The sequence below is a fragment of the Amphiprion ocellaris genome, chromosome 9 (assembly GCF_022539595.1).
Source record: "Amphiprion ocellaris isolate individual 3 ecotype Okinawa chromosome 9, ASM2253959v1, whole genome shotgun sequence".
NCBI classification, from domain to species: Eukaryota; Metazoa; Chordata; class Actinopteri; family Pomacentridae; genus Amphiprion; species Amphiprion ocellaris.
The window spans coordinates 10,285,129-10,300,340 of NC_072774.1; the positions used below are offsets into that span (position 1 = coordinate 10,285,129).

Below are 15,212 nucleotides of genomic sequence, written 5' to 3' on the forward strand. Positions count from 1 at the left end.
GAATCCATAATTATGCATCATCATCTGTTTTAAATAAGGACTTTAATCTGAAACATAACTACTAAACATGAGTGCTTCAGTAGTTAGATATGTTATAATGATTTCATCGTTTTTAATAAGTGGACACAGGATTCTCTGTAAATGAGTACTGAGCGGACTATCCAGTAAATTTAATTGAACCAGCAGCAATTCAAATAAATGTAGAGAATAAAAAAATCTGTTTTTGACTCACCTGAGCTGTAGAAACAACTGTGCTTCAATTCTGTACTTTCAACTCATGTCGAAATATTAGGTACATACGCTGCACAATTTTATTCATAATATGATGTGATTTATTCCATTCAGAGTTTCATAAAGTCTCAATCTCACTGCGAGCTTTCTAATTTAGAGCAATTAAAATGCTCGTGAACACATAGAAATTAAATTCTAACTTGAGGACATAACAAGATGACAATTTAGGAACTCATTGTTTCCTGTCTTAATCAGATTCCCATCCCAGTTTCACTTTGTATGAGTGCATCTAGGAGGCTGCAGAGGGATCTGGGTCTGCACACGTTACGCACTAATTAGCAGCATTAATTACTAAGGAGAAACCAGGCAAAGTGGATGGGGACCCAGAGAGAGAGTTAACAAATGTGTAGTTTTGTTCAACTGCTTGTCTGTTGCAGAATCTGCATTTTAGCTCTCAGATGAGGAAAAAGTCACGAGGAAAATTAGAAAGATGGAGCTGGATGGTGGGAGCTCCCAGCAGATTGTTTTAGATCCTCCACCATGTTCTGTCTGAGGCCTTCCATGAGCGCAGGTAAGTGAAGGACACGTGAGGCCGTCGATGTGAAATAGGCCCTGAAAATAACATCACACTTATCAGGGCTTCCTGAACCTCGGTCAGCGGCGTGCGGAGACCCATCAGACTTCCTCCTCGTTGGCAGCTGAGATGGTGTGAGATTGCTTCTCAGTGGCACCACCGGCCCACTCCTCATCCAGGCGGATTGTGAATCACACACACCCGTAAAAGGTCACCTTGGACAGGTAAAGACAAGTCAGCCCCCGACTCCCCTCATCTGCTTTCCAGCGAACACTTTGCTGCTCCGGCGGCTCCGTGTGCTCGTTTGTCATCTGGTTCTCTGCTGGTGAAATGCAATCGTCCTCCAAAACAGGGAGCGAGCAGGTGATTACCGTGGGTTGTTTGTCACGGTGGGAACAAGGAGGCGGCTGTGGGTGGAAAAAAGAGGATGATTGGTTGCTTTCAAAAGTGATTTGTTTGAGAAACAACAGAAGGCCTGCTTGTACCTGGGACTCTATGTAGGTCCAACCAAATATAGCTCATTAAAGCACTTTGCCATGAAACTGAGGAACGATGCCATCAGTTTTTAAAAAGATGTTAATTAGGGAAAAATACAAAGAAGTGGAGCAGTGAGACAAAGCTGGCAACTGGAGAGAGGATGAGACTTTCACAGAGCTGAGTCCATGTTTTATTTCAGTGGGGTTTTTTCTCCACAGATTTCCAGCAATAAGCTGCCTTTGTTCACCCAGACGCTCCCTGAGGACACCGAGCCTCCATCTGCTGCTCTTATATGATACCTAACTATCATTTTTCCTACATATCACATTGCTGGAGGACCATTATTTTAAAAATATTAACCTAGAACAACCAAATATCATTCAGTACACTCCACATAACATTTAATGAGTTCTTATTCTATCAAGTGCATCACTTAAAGACCCTGTAAACACATTTTCTAGGTTTCCAATCAGGATTTTCCTTAATATTTTTGATACTGCACATTTTTATTTGATAGAGGCAGTAGAGATACAGGTCAGAAAGTGTAAAGAGAGTGTAAGGGGCTACAATATGCAATAATAAAGGTCCTCCACTGGATTAGAAAATTGCAGTTCTGTGCGATGCATCCTAATCAACAGGCCACCACATGCTCTGCAGGATTTTGTGGTATTTGAATCAAAATGTGTGTGACAGTTGTGATGTTGCCAGGCAACAGTTGAAGACAAACACTGTGATAAATACAGCCAAGTTCTAGCAGTAATGGACTGTTTTACCCCCCCAAAAAAGTAGTTGTGGATCTTAAAGATTAAAGACTCAATAATGGTGTATGTCTGCAATTTCACAAATTAGATTTGCAGCAACTACTGATTTCTACTACTGAGTTACTGTTAATATAGTGACAATGCTAGAGAAACAGAGTATATCATTGGAAAATCCAGTTGGAGTATTAAGCAGAAAGCCTCATATTTTACTGTTATTATTATAGGAACAAGAAAGAGAGTGAGAAGAAAATAAAACATGCTCAAGCAATAAATGACTCAAAAACAGTATACAGAGAGAAATTGTAGGAAGATACAAGAAATATCTTAATAAAGTTGGTGTGCAGAGTAGTGTGAAAGATGCCTAGTATGTAGAAATTGTAAAAATGTAAATAGTAAAATATCTATAGCATGTAGAGCCACCATTTCTTCAAGACACTTGGAGACCGCTGTACATATTAATTCCAGGTTTTATTATTTATAACTGTCATACTGCACAAGAGACATTCTGAGTTCTCTCTCCTTCTAGTCACGGTTGTGCTGTTTCCATAGAGGTGCAGAGCTTCATATTGCAGTGAAAAATGAACCCAGTGAGTGAAAATGGGACAAAAGCACCCAGAAACTGCTTGTTGTTCAGAGAGTTGACTCCTCACACCTTTGTGTTTTGTCATGTGGTCACAAACCTCTTAATCCATGCTGTGACATACAGTAAATTCACTGCAAGCCCTTACTCACAAAAACGCTTACTGGTCATGAGCATGTTCTGAACTACAGCTCAAACCTGTGTTTTCAGATGAGAAAAGGTAACATCGTGTTCGTGTTCAGATAGAAGCTCCTGTGATTGAATCCCTGGACTGCCTGCGGCCTTTTTCTGAGTGGAGTTTGTATGTTCTTCTTGTGCCTGCGTGGGTTTTTTTCTGGCTCCGGCTTCCTCCCACAGTCCAAAGACATGCATGAGATGTTAACTAATGATTCTAAATTGGCTGTAGGTGTGAGGATGCATGGTTGTCTGTCTTCTTTTTTGTTTGTATTAGACTGGCCACCTGTCAAAGTTGTCACCCTAAAGGCTCCAGCTGCCACACATGACCCTCCACAGGATAAACACATATAAAAAAATGGATGGATTTTCATATTCACACTGTCCTTCATGCTCAGCTGCTTTAAATCTGTTCTAAAGCAGAGCTACGGTCAATAGTTGCATTGACTCTAAGCAGGGAAGCATTTCAATAAATCCAGGCCAGGAAAAGAGCTTCTGTTGTCCTCATTGCACCTTTTCATCCATCATGTGGTTTTATATACACCGTGGTGATATTTTCCTCGTAAAACAGAGCAATAAACAAATTTTACGATCAAGCATTCACATGAAGCCGAGACGAAAGAGCATATTTTCCCCAAATTTCCAGGATTTCAGCGGAAAATTTTGCACAAACTGCCATTCAGCAGCACCTGCAGCCCTCAGTGACATACTGTAGTGGCGAGGAAGTGAGATTCATTTATCAGGGACCCTCTTTATCTGCAGACTGATCTGTGGCTGTATGAGGAGAGTTAGCGTCTCCACTGTGCCACAATTCCATTTCCCTCTCATTCCTCGTCTGCAGCCACATCCTGTTGTGCCCTGGGCAGAGGCGACCATTTAGCTCTGATATACGACTGCAGGCCGAAGCAAAGCCCCAGGTTTAGCTCACTGACGTCACAGAGGAATTTTCTTTATCTCCTGCTAATGATATCCTACCCTCCTTCTTCTCAATGACTCTCACTTCTTCCCTCGTTCAGCGCTTCAGTCTGCACGTTGGATCAAAGTTTAGAGTTCTTAGGAAAAAAAGACTGATGAGACGCTGCCTCCTCCTCATCATCACTGTCCTCCTCAGCGCCGCTCTGTGATGAAGATGAGAGTGAGTGGTGGTGCTTTCTCAGTCAGCAATCACTTTATGCTGGAAATTGGCATCAAAGAAATAGTGGTTCTCCGAGAAAATCACATGAAAGGCCCTCCTGAGGATACTGTAGTTGCAGAGCTGCTGGCAGAAAATGTGTGTCGTGGAATTACTTCACTCAGGTTTCTGCTTATATGGAGATGGATTTGAGTTTCATTACTTTGACTTGAGTTATGTATGACATGAGAAGATAAAGCAAGAAACAAGAAAGCTCAAAAAGCTTTTCTCTGTGGCCCTTCATGGCAGAGATCTTTTTAAAGTCTCTCTCTGGTCATTCATTAAACCCCTAAAACCTCCTCTCTGTGTATCAGTTACAAATTTAGAAGTTTTCTCCAGGAAATTAACCCCATCATGCCTTAAAGTGGCTTAAATGTAACGCGACACTGCTGCTTTAATGAGATTGTGCAGATCTATTATATCTCTGCTTCTCTTTCCACCCACATATCTGCCACTTGTTGCAGCTTCAGCACACCAGCTCACCCACCAGTCTGCTCAAACACTGTCACATATGAAACCCACCTCATATGAATATCATTTGTTGAGACTGCCATTGGTCAATTGCATCTTCGAGGTGGAACTAATCAGCCATAAAGTAGACTGATTGTAGTAGTACTGTAGTAAACATATATATAAGCAAGGTAAAAAACTCTATTTCTACTGGATGGGGCTCAGAAACTCACTGAACCCCAAAATTTGCTGGTTTGAAAGGCATGTTATCTTAAAAGAGCAAAAATGACAGAAATACAGCATTTATCAGAGCCAGAAACTTGTAAAAGCACAAGGAATTGACAGAATGTCAACCTTAAGTGAGTCATATAAAATTCAATTGAGAAATTTACCTAAACTCAGTTTGAAATGGTGATATCTTAAAAAATCACTTTATTCAATAATTCTCTTTTAAAATTTTCAGAATAAATACACAGTTTGCACCAGATCCTGAAAAGAAACTAAAATTTTTCCACTAAGAAGCCATGATTGATGTAGAAACTAGCAGTCATGTGACAAAAATTTACAGCATTTTCAGTTGAACTACAGGCAGTGTTTATACAGAGCAGGAAAATAATACATAATTGATCATTAAAATAAATGCAGCGTGGCTCTGAAACAGTATACATACATTCAGCATGGTGAAACATCTTTTTCTTTCTTGCTAACATAATTGCACAAGGGTTTTCTAAACATCAATTAGCCTTTCAACACCATTAGCTAACACAATGTAGCATTAGAACACAGGAGTGATGGTTGCTGAAACGCTTTCCAGCTAGAATAGTCATTTACCACATTAACAGTGTCTCGACTTTATTTCTATTTCTGATTAACTGAATGTTGTCTTTACAAATAAATGAATAAATATATATAAAACTAGAGAGAAATTAATTTTATATATATATATATATATATATATATATATATATATATATAGAGAGAGAGAGAGAGAGAGAGAGAGAGAGAGCAACACTGCGGTGTGTCATATTTTTACTGATTTATTTCTCGGTCAAAATATTGATTGAATATGAAATACTGATAATAATAACAACAAAAACAATAACAAAAACAATAACAATAATAATAACAATAACAATAATAATAATAATAATAATAATAATAATAATAATAATAATAATAATAATAATAATAATAATAATAATAATAATAATAATAATAATAATAACAATAACAATAACAATAACAATAACAATAACAATAATAATAATAATAATAATAATAATAATAATAATAATAATAATAATAATAATAATAATGCCAAAAATATTTTTAAAAATGTTGCAATCATCGGGTAAAAATTTAATTTAATAAAAACATTTCTAAGCCCCCAGTGTGTTAATATCCCAACTCCTCAGCCACAGACACAAGTTTGTCTTTGTCCACGCCCGCCGTGTTGATAAAGGTTATTCAAATCCAAGATGTCGGCGCCTACAGTGTTGTCGTGATGCAGGGAAGCAGGTCATTTACAGCGTTTTTCTAAGCGGGACGTGACACTTCTGACATGGGCTACTGGTCTCATGTGTTTGCAACAATAACGCGGAAACAACACACCTGGAATTAAAACCGTAAGTAGCTTTTAAAAAGACGTTTTTATCGTTTTACAGCCTCAACTTCATCCTTCAGTGTGACACTGAACCAGTTCAACAGGAAACACGATGTTAAATAAAGTAGCTGTTCAAGCACCAGGTGATGTTATTAGGAGTAGCAGAAGTTCTGCTGTGTGGATAAACCGGCGGATGTAATATGAATGAAGTAAGTGACACTGTAACGTAAACGGTTTAAAATATGCTGTAAAACCTGCATAACGTTACAGTACAGTGGATTATGTGCTGAAACAGTTAAGAAGGAAATTACTTTATGTGTAGTTTGACATGATTCACACGTCTAAATATTGCATTTAGACTAAAAAATATATCTTTAATTTACTGTCACTTATATCTCTTATTACATTTATTAATTTAAATGCTCTGTTTACTGTTTTTTTAGTTTCTGTCTTGTGCTGCAGTGATTGAGCTGGAAATGAATATTAACAACAACTGAAATACGCAATTATTAACGGGGGCTGAACAAACATACAAAAATAATCATGTTATGTTTAGATAGATAGATAGATAGATTAAACCTTTATTGATACTGTAGCAGCAAAATTTTTGATGTTACAGCAGCAAATAGAAAAAGCAGTAAAAAGAAAAGAGCAGCACACAGTGCACACAGTGCACACAGTGCACACAGTGCACAGGGTGCCCAGATATAAATAGATACTTTCTCCCTCTAGAAGAAATATAAATGATTACAAAAAAAATTCAGGTAGTGGTGGAACTGAAGTACTGGGAGAAAGCTTGATTGTACAGTCAGTTTATCATATTGCCATTATTTTTCATTAATTCGTTAAGTCAGTGATTGGTTATTTTAGCTGTGTTCTGTACCAAAAAACATGCTCCCTTAAGTCTGGAGAATATGATACGTAGGCCAGGGCATCTCTGTAGCATCATAATGCTTAATTTATAGTAATGAGTTGTGATGCCTTACACTTAAAAAAAAAAAAAATTGCAGTGCCTGTGGTCTGGATATTGCACTTAACTGTATTGCAATTTTGATAATGTTTCAATGTACCAAGCTAATTACCAGCTTGGTACATTGAAACATTATCAAAATTGCAATACGGTATAGATGTGCATTTATGCTGTGATATTTTGGTGATAGCTTTTGGTGTTTTGGGAAGGTATTTATCAAATATTTGAGAATGAATTAATAGCAACAGGAGTATTTCTTGGACACTTTGAATGTAGTTTTGTGGTGCTATGGAGATGTGTCATTCGTCATTCCTGAAATGAAGGAATATCACATTATGTAAATTTAGCACAGTTTTCTAAATGTTTTTTTCTCTGTGGAAAAGAAATGCGAAAATGACAGTTCTCACTCCTTGATCACAAATTAAATATTTGTTATTTCTGAAAATTACATTCAGATTTTTTTCTTCTTTGCATATCCTTCAGTCTTCATTTGTTGTTTAGTTCACCCAAAATTCAAGACATTATCTAATCACATCTTAATTTTCAGATTTTTATCAATTTAAGCTGGTCAGCTTTCCAGGAATTTAGCTTTAAGAAAATAAAAAATGTAAAAAAAAAAAATTCTAATATTTAACAAATGTACACTACTGGTCAGAAGATTTATACCACACCAATTTTTCCAGTTTTTTATTGGAAATTATGCATGTTAATGACTCATTGTACCCTGAATTGAAAGCATAGAACAATTAAACAGATGAAGTTAAAAACATCAATTTAGAAACCAAAATGTATTCTAAACTTTTGACTCATCAAAGTAGCCACATTTGGCAGATATAACAGCTGAACACACTCGGGACAGTCTTTCAACAATGGAAATCAAATATTCTTCAGAAAGTTCTTCCCAACTCTGTAGCAGAAGTTTCCATTAATGTGTGGTTCTTGTAGGTTGCTTTGCTTTCACTTCTGTCCAGTTCATCCCAAACCAGCTCCACAGGGTTTAAGTCTGGAGACTGTACTGCCACTCCATGTTTTCAAGCTTATCATCTTGTTCTTTTTTCCTAAGGTAGTTCTGGCAGAGCTTGGACTGATGTTTTGGGTCATTATCTTGCTGTAGGATGAACCTCTGACCAACTAGGAACATACCAGAGGGTACTGCATGGTGCTGCAGAATGCTGTGGTTGCTGTTTTGGTTCAAGGTTCCTCTCACTCTGGATCCAGTTAAACAGCCCCAGACCATCATGCTTCCTCCTCCATGTTTGACAGTTGATGTCACACACTGAGGAATCATCCTTTCTCCTACTCGACCATGTTGGTGGTGTTTCATGGTCCAGACAAGCCTCTTTTTCTTATTCTAACGTCTTAGCGATGGCTTTCTTGCTGCAATTAGACCTGTCAAACCTGCAACTCCAAGTCTTCTCTTCACAGCTGAAACTGAGACTTCTTACTACAACCGCTATTAAGCTGTGCTTGAAGATGTTGTCCTGTGAGCTGCCTGTCACCAAGCTGTTGACTCTCAGAAACTTGTCTTCTGATTCTGTTGTGGCTTTGGGTCTTCCAGACCTCTTCCTGTCAGAGTTTCTCCCAGTTTCTGAGCCTTTTGATGGTGAAGAAAACTGTGCTCACTGATACCTTGACTTTCTTCACAATTTCTCTGAAGGAAACACCTACATTTTTAAGTGTTATGATGGTCTGTCTCTCTTCTATTGTCAGTTGCCTTTTCCTCACACACTACTTTCTGCAGTTCAACACTCTTCAAATAATGCTCTCGAGGGTATGGTGCCACGCTGTGTTCCAACACTACTTTTATGCAGACAGAGTGGGTTGTAAGTAATCAAGAAACACCTGTAGGATTTGGTAGCACCAACTTTCAAGGACTGATCAACCTCCATTGCTGCAGAACAGCTTTAAATTGTTAACCCATCTTCTTCCCTGAAAAAAAGTGTAATTTATGTGTAATTCTGAAGTGTGTTTTTCAGTTTTGGGTAACTTTACCTTTTTTTTAACCTGTTTTTTAAGCTGTTCACCACTTACCTTTATACCATTTCAAGCTATTCATTGGACTTGAACTACTCGAATTTCAATAAAAAACAGGAAAAACTGGCACGTTCTAAAACTTTTGACTGGTAGTGTATTTCCACAAAATAGAAAGTACTTTGCCCAAATTAAAAATATATATTACAGTGATCACAATTGGTGTTTTAGGACGTAAATATGGGATTAAAGGATATGTAAACATGGATAGGTATTTGACCAACACTTGAACCCATCTTTTGATCTTATTGCCAAAAACACTTTTCAATTGATTCCCAAAGCAGTGAGCCTTAAACATGATAATTACACTAACATCTGATCAAGCACAGTCTTCCTCTGCTGATGCAGAATGTGCAACTGAGTCAGGGGCTGTTTGCAGAAGTTTTCAGTCACTCTTCAAAGGAGACACCCGAATGGACGAGCCCAGTCACCATAGAAACATTATCTCAGTCTCTCGCCTCAGCCCACTCACTCACACCAGCAGAGATGCACAGAGGCTCGAGTGCTCGGCTCTCCCAGCCTCAGCCTGAGGGAGGAGTGTTGGCTGCTGTGGTGCTTAGTTTATACTCGAGAGAATTTGGTGAAAAAAAAAACATTCCCACAAGCAGGTGGGTGGAGGAGAGGACGCTTTTTTAACTCTCATTTTGGTTGACAAAGCTGAGTTATCCCCAAGAGATTCATCCTCACTGCAAGCGCTTGAAAAACTCCTGTTTTCCTAAAGTCTAGGCTAAAGAATCTGCAGTGGTATTACAAAAAACATATTTCTGATCATTTTTACCAAGTTGTTTGACCGTTTGAGCTCTCTCTAGTATAGTATATTATATGATATAGTAGTATATCTCTATAGTAGTCTTGTATTTTCAAAACATTACAGAATATAGGATAACCTTTTCACAGATTCCTCCACAGCTTTTACATAAACAGCCATAATTTTTATTTACCTCATTTACATCTTTATCTCAGTGTGGTGTCGGAGAATGCACATTATCACTTCTTCTCTTCTTGATCTACAAAGGTCTCGCTGTCTGAGATCCAGATGCGTCACTGCTGTGAAAATATTCTCCTGACAGGGCAGGTTAGCAGCACTTGTCCTCCACTGCCAAGGATGCAGAGACTGTATGAATGTCTCAGGTTTCCTTGGAAACTGTGTTTATATACATGCCTGTGTGTGTGGTTGTGTTGTGTAAAATCAAATTTAGGTCAAATGGACTTTTTTTTTTCTCACATGCAGTTGACTGTCTGACCTACATTAAGCCCCGGGGATGTTTAGCCTCCCATTAAAGACAATTAAACTCTTCTGAAAGATCCACAGAAAATTGTTTTTTATTCTTTCAGGCTGTTGTGGGACAAATTTTAAATTATTATCCAGAAAAATCCTTTTACTGACATTTCGCTATACTAGAATTTTGTTCTTTTGAACTACAAGTAATTAACAAACTTGAAAAAAGTCCAAACCTGAGGCAGAAGGTGCACTTAACCCCCTGTAGCGCTACAGCAAAGTCTACAACTTCAGGGCAGATTTATAGTCAAGACATCAGTGTGTCATTTCAAGTCTGTTTACTGCGATTATCACTCTTTCATCTGAGCAGGCGGGTGGCTTTAATAAGAACAACCTGTCCAGAGTTTCATGGCGAGGCAGAGCCAGAATCACATTGTGCTGAATAAACCTCTTATTTCACAAACTCCTGCTGTTGTGTGAGTGACGTGGTGTGAAGAACACAGACTGTGAAACAGCAGCAGTGAGGAAAAAAAATCACTCCGGGAGGCTGCAGAGCAAAACCGTCACTCAGTCTGTTCACAAGAAGTGGACTCGTGTGCTGCTCCGTCATGTCGATCCAAACCATCTGATCCCATATGTCCTGACTGGACTGAACTTTTTCATATGTTTTACACCATTTCTCAGCTGTATCACTCTTGTGGACAGCAGTTTTGTTTTGTAAAATAATAATGAAGGAAAAGTTTTAAAATTTCTTTTTGACTTTAGAACTTTTGTACTCCAAGTATTTTGTCAAATGTGTGAAAAGACAGACACTTCTTAAATATATGAACATTTTTACTTACTGTAATACCAAAAATCATACATACCCATGGCAAGTTTTAGGTTTATAGTGAATTTTTACTCAACCAAAATGATTTTCTTGTTGGAAATGACATAACCAAATTGTGAAGTATGTATTTTTTGTTACCTAAAGTAAATTTACCACAGTTGCCATATCCAAAATTATTCATTCTTAGATCAAACGGTTCTTATATTTGTTATCAAGCTTTCAACATGTCTCCACTGGGATTTTGTTCCTCTTTGTGTTGTTTTCCAGGTCTTTGACATTGAAGGCTTCTTTGATCTGTAGTTTCCTTCACAGATTCTTAGTGGGACTCAGATCTTGACTCCCAAAATGTTGGTATTGTTTTCTGCTAACTATTTCTTGGCCACTTTGACTGTATGTTTGAGATAGTTGTCTTGTTGGAAGGTCCAGTGCTGCCCAAGGACAAGTTCTGCAGACTGTCTGTTTTCCTCCACAGTCTTAATGTCATCCTCTCTACTCATGATGCTGTTTACTTTGACAAGGCTTCCTAGTTAAATGACTGAAAAACATCCCGTAAACATCACATTCTTACCACAATGTTTGGCCGTGGTGATGGTGTTCTTGGGGCTTGAATGCTTCTCCTTTCTTTTGCCGAAATCAAAGCGGCATCTCAGTGTCCAAACAACTCGGTTTTCATGTCCTTGAACCACAGCATTGATCATCATAAGCTTTCCTCTTTGTCCAAGTGAGCTTTTACAAACACTAGGTGAGCTTTTGTGTGGCTGTTTTGGAGAAGCGGAGTCGTCCTTGGTGGGCATCCATGGAGACCAGCCTTGTCCACTGGAGTGGGCCATGACTTGCAAATGAATAGAAAACTACTGCATCAACTGTTCTCACTTCAGAAAGCATCAGAATGCTCTGGAACATGACGTTGGAAATATAAGCACCATGTGGGGTGCTATAGAAGCTAGGGTTTTAATAGGTTTGGACATGGGATTTTTGGTAAAAAAGAAAAAACTTAAATATATCATTCACATCTCAAAAGAATACCACTTTTAGCCTGGAGAAAGCTAATGGTGAAATGAAAATTCACTCTAAATCAAAAGTTGGCATCAGTGTGAATAATTTGTGCTTAACTGTAAGTGGTTTGATTGAAATTTGTATGGATTCTGTGATGGAATCTTTCATATTTACTGCTTCTGTGGTTAGAAATCAGCTATATACTATGTTAATGTGTTTCATGTTCTTTTCAGTATGCATGTCAGAAGGTTAATTTCACCTCGGTATGCAGGGACCATTAGATCAAAGTTGCTCTTTGCTCCTGTGAAGCACTCTGGTTTCATGCTCCTCTTGTGCTGTTACACTTGTAAATTAGAAACCTGCATCTGTCTGCATGAAAGGAGAAACAATAAACAGTCAAACTTCTTATTGAGAGCTGGCATTGTATGAAGGTTCTTTGTCCTAGATCTGTTTTTTTACCTTTTACCACTGGTGAGAGATAAGAGACACTGACCCGCCTATAAAGTTTAGGTTATTTTCTTCTAAAGACCTGAGTCCTGTGTGCATATGTACGGTATAATGCAATAATAAATTCATTTTTTTGAAATGTTCCCTCGGATTTGTGTTTGAAACAGCCTTAGCCTTACCAATATCAAATTCGACATCATTCTATTGTAGAGCTTTTCAGAGAAAAAGTCAGCTGCACTGTCACAAACCTGTTTTTAGTGGAAACTTTGGTCATAATTAGTACCATGACAGTTATGTTGTTCATATTACCAAAAGAAATAGTTTAAGTTTTTGTTTTACAAGCATAGAAAATTAAAAGAAGAACATTTGCTTTGTTGACTAACATTAGTTACTTTTTCTGTACTGTTTGTAAACGCTCCAAAATCCAAACTTATTCGATTTACTGTGATATAAAAAAAAAGCAAAAATTAGTAAATCTTCACATTTTGCAGGATAGATTTTGCTGATTTCAGTTGGTTTAATAAATTTAATCTTGTTAATGAACTCACCTTTTCAGCACTTCGTTGGTTAGATGATTTTCTGTGTGATTTTTGCCCACATTTGCCCGTTTTCTGCACTTTTAAAGTAACATCGACACCTGTAGAATCCAAATCTCAGTATTTTCCCAGCTTGTCAACACTCCTATCACCTGCCTGTCAGTTTACTATGTCTGTCCCTGTTTTAGGAAACACAATCATGCAGGTGTCCGTGAGAAGGCTGGTTCTGTATCCCCTGTGTGCAGCCCGGTCCAGCCTGAGCAGGGCTGCTCTCCTGAGGCCGGTGCTTCGCCTCCTGTCGCCCAGCGCTCGCACCCTGTTCAGCGATACAGGAATCTGGGAGAAAGACTATCGAACTGAGACCAGACGCAAGGTGGAGGAATGGTGGCACCCACGGATTATGGCGCAATGGCAGAAGGATGCACTCGAGGAGGTAAAAGGAGCTTAAATGCATGAATTCATACAGTCTCTAACCTGCTGACAACATGATAATGTGGAAAAAACTGACTCCAGTTGATCAAGCAACTCTCAGAGTATGTTTACGTAGTCTATCAGGTGTTATCTGGTTTGTGAAGTTTGAGGTTTAGAAATTTGTGATTGGAAACCTGTATGAGGTGCCACAGCACCCATGTTTCTATTGGAGTCCTCCAGTTAGGATATCAGTTTCTCAAACGTGGGATAAGTACTTATTCAGGTTCCTAAAATCAATATATAATACAGCTGTGCTCATAAGTTTGCATGCCCTGGCAGAGTTTGTAAAATATGTACCATTCTTTCCTGAAAACATGAATGATCAGAGCAAATACAGTTGCATGATAATCCATATCTTTGTCTGACCACAAACCTTAAATGAAAGAAATGTTTTTCTATGATCAATCATATTTTCTAAAAAAAAAAAAAAAAAAAAGGACAGTATTTCACAAATTTTGACACCTGTAGCACCTTATTCAGGTTTCTAATCACAAATTTTGAAACCTCAAGATTAATGTGCAGTTTTTTTTTAGCATGCATGTAATGGCAAACAACTACCAGCCATGTGTAGTGGAGCAATAGCATCCTTAGCAAAGAGTGAAGTCACACTCTCTTTGTATGTGTTGTAATCTGAGCTTTGCCACATGTTTGTGCATGTTTTTGTATGATGGTGCACGATAATGCATGCGAGTCCCTTCCTTTGAAGCTGTCGGCCCTGCCTACGTTTATTAACAGGGAATGACCTCCTACACCGCATTGGAAAAGCAAAAGTGCAGTCCAACGTTCAGCGAAGGTCCTAAAAATCCTCTCAAATTAAAAATTAAGTATTTCATTTATGCTATTTACCTAATTTCTGATGTTCACTTTGCAATATGAAACGGAGAAAAGCAGCAAACCCTTACATCTGTGAAACTGAAACCACAAAATGTTTGACTTTTCTATTTAAGGAATGACGTTGACAGTTATCGAAAGAGCTGAAAATTTGTCTTCTGTTGCTTTTCATATTGCAAAAAAGACATTGTCAGCTGTTGAGGTACATCAGTAGGTACAGAAACTACATACTGAGAAATCAGTACATATCTGCTCTGATACAAATCACCAGGTTCCTCAAACTCCATGTAAAGGTCATATCTTAAAACCTGTGCACATATCTGTATTTGTGCACATATTCTGCTATGTAATAAGCAAAAGTGCTAGGTTTTAGATCTTTTTTGCTTACTACAAGAACAGCTGTTAGTGCTGCTGAAGGAGGAATGGTTGCATAGACCAACAGACCATTTTATCAACAGACATTTTGACCTGTTATTGCAGGAAAAGTAGAGATGTAATTGATAATATTATGAACGATGTGCGACTTGTGTATGCCGGTTCATTGGTTTACTGGGACACTGGAATTGAGCTGCTGTTAATGAAATTTGTTTCACCTATGCCTTTCCTGCTGTGACAAGTCAAAACATCTGCTGTGAAAAAGCTCTATTCTTGGTCAAGTGTACTCCTGGTAACAACATAGTCTGCAGGGAGAATTCATGTCTGGACAAGTCTGAACATGTAAAGTACACCCCTATACAAAATCATTTAACTGTCAAATCAATAAAAATCACTTCTTAATAATTGTTCTTATTTTATTCCTCTTATGAACAGTTAAAAATAAAATCTATATTGAAAATAAAGGCCCCGATGTAGAAACTAAAT

General features: G+C 38.0%; 1 protein-coding gene across 1 annotated transcript in view; it reads left to right on the forward strand.

Annotated features, from left to right (window-relative positions):
• The first annotated feature begins 5,892 nt into the window (after window positions 1-5,892).
• The window catches only part of lars2 (leucyl-tRNA synthetase 2, mitochondrial), a 49,365-nt gene continuing 40,045 nt past the window's right edge, over window positions 5,893-15,212 (forward strand). The window contains exons 1-2 of the mRNA XM_023278407.3: window positions 5,893-6,043; window positions 13,238-13,482. Coding sequence (XP_023134175.2) covers window positions 13,249-13,482 — 234 coding nt within the window. The 5' untranslated portion in view covers window positions 5,893-6,043; window positions 13,238-13,248. The remainder of the gene's footprint in view (window positions 6,044-13,237; window positions 13,483-15,212) is intronic.